This window comes from Propithecus coquereli, unplaced genomic scaffold (genome assembly GCF_000956105.1).
Source record: "Propithecus coquereli isolate 6110/MARCELLA unplaced genomic scaffold, Pcoq_1.0 Scaffold292, whole genome shotgun sequence".
NCBI classification, from domain to species: Eukaryota; Metazoa; Chordata; class Mammalia; order Primates; family Indriidae; genus Propithecus; species Propithecus coquereli.
In genome coordinates, this window is record NW_012148530.1 from 2244676 (window position 1) to 2251219 (window position 6544).

A 6544-nucleotide genomic window follows, 5' to 3' on the forward strand; every position below is an offset into this window, starting at 1 on the left:
CCCGCCTCGGCCTCCCAGAGAGCTAGGATTACAGGCGTGAGCCACCGCGCCCGGCCTATTTTATTACTTTTTAAACTTTTTTGTTAAAAACTAAGACATAGACACGTCAGCCTAGGCCTACACAGGGCAGGATCATCAATATCATGTCTTCCACCTCCACATCTTGTCCCACTGGAAGGTTTTCAGGGGCAATAACACACATGGAGCTGTCATCTCCTATGATGACAAACCCTTCTTCTGCAAGATCCCCTGAAGGACCTGTCTGAGTCTGTTTTACAATTAACTTTTTTTTTAATAAGTAGTGGGAGTACATTCTAAAATAATTACAAAAAGTATAATATAGTCAATACATAGACCAGTACCATAGTCATTTATTATCATTATCAAGTATTATGTACTGTACATAATTGTATGTGCTATACTTTTATATGACCGGCAGCATAGTAGGTTTGTTTACACCAGCATCATCACAAACACGAGTAATGTGTTGTGCTGCAACGTTACAATGGCTATGACATTACTAGGCGATAGCAAGTTTTCAGCTCCATTATAATGTTATGGGACCACCATTGTATGTGTGGTCCATCATTGACTGAAGTATCATGACCATCATTTTGTTTTTTATCCAGTCATTTAACTGGCAAGTTTAATTCATATAAGCTCACTATAGATACTGATATATTTGTACAGATGGTCCCCTACTTATGATGGTTGGACCCAGGACTTTTTGACTTTACAATGGTGCAAAAGTGATACACATTTAGTATAAACCATACTTCAAATTTTGAATTTTGATTCAAATTCTTTATGACTTTATTATAAAATTGATTTTGTGTTAGATGATTTTGCCCAATTATAGGCCAAGCACATTTAAGGTAGGCTAGGCTAAGCTATGATGTTTGGTAGATTAGATGTATTAAATGCATTTCGACTCACAATATTTTCAAACTATCTGGACGTACTTCTCGTAAGTTGAAGAGCATCTGTATTTGTTTCTGCTGTTTCATTCTTAGTTTCCTCTTTTTGTAAAATTGGTTTTTAGTTATATACTTTATTTCTATTATTTTGTGGTTCCCTTGGAATTTTACCATTATATGTATCTTAAGAGATTATATATATATGTGTGTGTGTGTGTGTGTGTGTGTATGTGTATACATATATATCTTAAAGACCAAAATATACCTACATGTTGTCTGCCTCTCTGGAACAGTAAGAGGACTTCAGTACACTTCAACTCTGGTCCTCTACTCCTGACTTACATGCTAGTATTCTCCAGTATTTTGGTTCTGTGTGTGTATATGTGTGTAGTATAATGCACACAAAAAATGTACGAAACATCTCACAAAGTAGGTAACTGCCTCTCAGGTTAAAAAATAGATCACCACCAATGTATTAGTATCCTAGCGCTACTATAACAAAGTACTACAAACTGGGTGGTTTAAAACAATAGAAATTTATTGTCTCACAGCTCTAGGGGCTAGACATCTAAAATCAAGCTGTTGACAAGGCCATTCACATTCTCCTAACTTCTGGCAGTTACTGGCAATTCTAGGCATTCCTTGGCTTATAGATATATTATTCCAATCTCTGCCTCCATCTTCATATGGCCATCTTCTCCCTTTGTGTCTGTCTTCATGTGGTACTTTCCTTTTCTTTTAAGGACACCAGTTATATTGGATTAAAGCTTACCCTAATGACCTCATTTTAACTTGATGATATTGCAAAGATGCTATTTCCAAATTAGGTCACATTCCCAGGTATCAGGAATTAGGAAAAATCTTTTGGGGCAAGGGGGACACAATTCAGCTCCTAACAACCAGTACTATAGAAGTGAACCCCTCATGCCCCATTCAAATTACTTCCCCTGCCCTCCTTTCCAGAGGTTAGTAACCACTATTGTGATTTGAAACACTGTAGTTTAGTAGTGCTTGATTTTGAACTTTATCTAAATGAGATTATATAGACCATCATTGTCCAAGAGAACTTTTCTGTGATGATGAAAATGTTCTGTATCTGCACTGTCCAGTGTGGTTGCCACTAGTCATATATGGCTATTAAACATTTGAAATGTGGCTTGACTGAGGAAATGAATTTTAGATTTTACTTAATTTTAATTAAGTATATATAGCCACATATAGTTAATGTCCATCATATTGGACAACACAGGTATGTGCTATATTTTTTTGCGTCTGATTTCCTTCACTTACCATTGTTTTAGAGAGTCATCTGTGTTTTAGCATGTAGCTTTGGTTTATTTTCAGTACCTGTATTCAGTACCTATATGCGGTACCAGTATCCTATTCTGTGCATATAACACAATCCACCTATTCTATTATTTATAGACATTTGATTTGTTGTACTTTTGGCTATTACAAGTAAATTCTACTGTGAACATTCTCATATATGTCTCTTGATGCACGTACGTCCACATTTCTGGGAGTATAGACCTAGGAGTGGAATTGCTTTTGTTCAGCATTGAGTAGATAGTGCCAAACTATTTTTCCAAAGTGGCTGTGCCAGTGTCATTAGTTCCAGTGGTGTATATGAGATCCCATTTACCTAAATCCTCAGTACTCATTGAAATTATTCAATCTTTTTAATTTTAGCTAGTCTAATGAGTGTGTACTGGCATTTCTTTGTGGTTTTAATTTATATTTTTCTGATGAATAATGTTTATTGGCCATTTAAACATCTTTTGTAGTGGGCCGGGCCTGGTGGCTCACGCCTGTAATCCTAGCATTCTGGGAGGCCAAGGTGGGCGGATTGTTTGAGCTCAGGAGTTCGAAACCAGCCTGAGCAAGAGCGAGACCCCGTCTCTACTAAAAATAGAAAGAAATTAATTGGACGACTAAAAATATATAGAAAAAATTAGCCGGGCATGGTGGCACATGCCTGTAGTCCCAGCTAGTCGTGAGGCTGAGGCAGAAGGATCCCTTGAGCCCAGGAGTTTGAGGTTGCTGTGAGCTAGGATGACGCCATGGCACTCTAGCCCGGGCAACACAGTGAGACTCTGTCTCAAAAAAAAAAAAAAAACATCTTTTGTAAATGCCTTTCAAATTTCTTAATATTTTTCTATTGGATTATCTTTTATTTTTTCTAGGTTGAAAATCTTCTAGATCTTTCTGAGTACAAGTTCCACGTATGGCAAATATTTTCTCCCACTCAGTGACTTGCCTTTTCGATCATTGCATGGTGCCTTTTGATGGACAAAAGTAATTTTAATTCAGTCCAAGTTACCAGTCTTTTCCCTAATGTTTTTTTTGAATCCTGTTTAATATATCTTTCTCTACATTAAGATCATAAAGATATTCCCATTTCTTATCTTCTAGAAGCTCTTTTGTTTAGCCGTTCACAATTAGATATACAGTATATCTGAAACTTATTTTTGTGTATTCCTTAAGGATACGGCTAAAATTTTATGTGTTTCTATCAGTTGACCTAACACCATTTATTAAAAAAAAATCTTTTCCCACCATCTGCAGTGCTACCTTTGTCTTAAATCAAGTGTCCATATATGCCTGAGTCTATTTCTGAGCTGTCTATGCTGTTCCTTTGGTCTATTTGTCTATTCTTGCAGTAGTACCACATTATTAATTACTGTAACTTTATAATAAGTTTTAATATCTTAGACAAGTCTTGTCACCTTATTTTTCTTTGGTAAGAGTGTCTTGGCTTTTCTTTGCATTTCCTCATCCCTTTGAATTCATCTTAGGGCAACTCACTGACCCTAGAACGTAGCTTTAACTTAATACACAATTTATAATAACTTACAGTATTTTAAATTACAGAGAGCAAAACACCAGTTCCTCAACTTTAGAGGAAGATGCAGTTGCATCTTAGAGGGATCACGGGTACCTATAAACCAAGTAGGCTCTGAGAGACTGTGGACCAGACGGGATGGGATAAATCTGCTGTGAGACACTAATGAAGGCCAAGAAAGACACTGGGTTTTAGCATCATTCCCAGAGACGAGACGGAAAAAGACCTGTGAACCCAGTAATTTCTGTCTTGTTCACTATTGGATTCCTATCCCTGGTATATAGTGGGCATTTAAAAGTATTTGTTAAATGAGTTTGCATACATCTGCATACAGTATATATTATGTGCTTCTCAGGTGACATTTATATAGCCATCAATTTCACTCTTTGCCTTAGATGCTAGAAACTTAGAAAGTTCAGTTTTCCCCCAGCTTTATTGAGGTATAATTGACAAATAAAAAAGCTAAATTTTCAACAGCCTGTGAGATTTTGTCATTTCATGGTGTTGCTTTCTGTATCACCTCAAGCCTTTTAGGAAATAAGTGATACAGATCGTTTTTTTTTTTTAATGTTGAAACAAGTGATTATCTGTCAGTGATTCGAAAGGTTTGTTGACTTTCTGTTATTTCTAAGTGAAAGTAACTTGCAGGTTCCTTAGCTCATTAAGTTCATATACATTTAAAGTTCAATTTGAAATCATATCTATAGATTCTCGTATTTCAAAATACTCAACATTTTTGGTAGAGAAACTGCCAAGTTATCCTAAGTTTTTCCATTTCGATTTTCCTTTCCTTCTTGAAAAGATGAATATAGTTGATGAAACTTACATAAACCACATGTTGATTAGTTTTCTGCCCTGAGTATTAAAATTCTATATTTTTTTAATGCAGATGTGGAATTAGAAGAAGCTATTAGAAGAAGTCTTGAGGAAATGTAATTAAAGATATTACCACACAACATCAAGTGACCTTGAAGAGACTCAGGATAATGAACAATTGAGTTTGTTTCCTAAAGGAGACCAGAAATCCACTAGTACAAATGTATTTGAAAACATGTTTTTGCTTTCATATGTTCAAAATCTGATATTTGCTTTGTATTTTTGTGCTATTGTGCAAAAATGTACAGAAGGAATAGAATACATGTTAATGCAAATATAAATCATGTATTCTAATATAGATATCACAGTTGCCCAGTTAACTTTGAATTCATATATTTAAGTTAAAAGGATTCAAAAAAAAAAAAAATAAAAAGGAGAGCTCTTGACTATTGTTTATCTCCCAGGTAGCATTAGTTCTTTAATTCTATCTGTACTATATAGATGATTCTAGTCTATTTTTTTTAGGCATGAAAATGAATATAAATAAAGGTGCCACAGGTCAATTTTTCCATAAATTCTACTTCTCATGTGGCACTAATATATGATACCTTTGAGATCTTTGTTTATGACTGTTAGAAGAGGATAATGGAAATTAATCATGGAAACAGATTAAAAATTTTATCAGCGATGTTTTTGGTGGGTATAACGCAGATGTATATTCTTGCTTTAATTAGAGCAGCACATAGCTAAAATAAAAAATATACCTTAGTTTTTAAAAAATAATTAAAGTGAAACCTTTCCATTCCTTTTACTTGCTTAGACTTTTATGTGACTTGTATGATCTACTGTTTAAAGGGAATGATGTCAAAATATTTGCATAAAATTAAACTTATTTTTTAATAATATTAGTCCTTTTTTATATATTTGTGTAAACATAGTCTTCAAAAAATGTTGACAGTCTACTCAGGAATAATCTTCCTTAACTCTTTAAAATTTTTATTTCATATGGAATACCTTCAGTTTAGTTATTCAGTTGTCAATTTCCTATATTTGGTATTACATATTTAATTCTTACATGTTGCCAGCCACATTGTGAATGATAAAAATTACTATTTAAGTAGAAGACTAAGAAGGGCTTGTCATACTATCTTTGCATATGTCTTATGTTATTTGACCAGAAATCTTATCCCTAAAAATTTTGATTAGTAATTATTTACCAAACTTAAAAATATTTCTAGAAATATAAAGCTTTATATTTAAGACAAAAAGTTATCATGGCCAGAATTTTGTTCCTTTTCTGCAACACTAGATTTTTAAGCATGAAATGGAATTGCTTTTTTTAAATTACTATAGTCTTTTCAATCCACATTAGAAACCAATTTGTGTTTTTATTTCTTAAGATGTACTTCTTTTGCTCCCTGCTTGTATTTTCTAAAACGTAGACATTGTAGCATGAGATTTTAGCAATCATCTTTCCAAAATGACCACACTGTGCTTTTAATTTTTATGTTAAAGTGGTCAAGCAAAGCTTTAGGAGATAGTCACTGAGCTGGACCTTAAACACATCTGCAGGAGCTTGCTAAGAAGTGAGGAGCCAAAATAGCATTCCAGAAAGAAGAGTGGTTAAGCAGATATGGGGCAAGAGGAGACAGCACCTTTTTGCCAGAGATGTGATGTACACTGGTGCTCTGTTAAGAAGCTTTTGTGGTGTGTGTGGTAGAGAATAGCTGAAGCCTTTGATATGACAGGAAAGAAATTATTTCATCATGACCCTTAAAAAAAGGTAATTGGGTGGTTTAATGTTTTAATTAATAATTGTCACTGATTGTATTTCTACTTGTTAATTAAAAATCATTTTAAAATTATTCCATAATTTGAACTTAATTTAGACACAAGGAAGAGATGTAATCACTGTATGACATTAGAGAAAGTTACACAGATTATCAAAAGTAAATGTTTCTAACACTGA

The 6544-nt window shown here is 34.0% G+C and overlaps 1 protein-coding gene across 2 annotated transcripts in view; it reads left to right on the top strand.

Moving 5' to 3' along the window:
- ZNF451 (zinc finger protein 451) overlaps positions 1-6544 on the top strand; it is a 73693-nt gene extending 67149 nt beyond the window's left edge. The window contains exon 15 of one of the 2 annotated variants that reach the window (XM_012648725.1): positions 4649-6544. In XM_012648725.1, the coding sequence (XP_012504179.1) occupies positions 4649-4695 (47 nt within the window). In that variant the 3' untranslated portion in view covers positions 4696-6544. The remainder of the gene's footprint in view (positions 1-4648) is intronic. The other variant, XM_012648726.1, reaches the window with a different exon arrangement.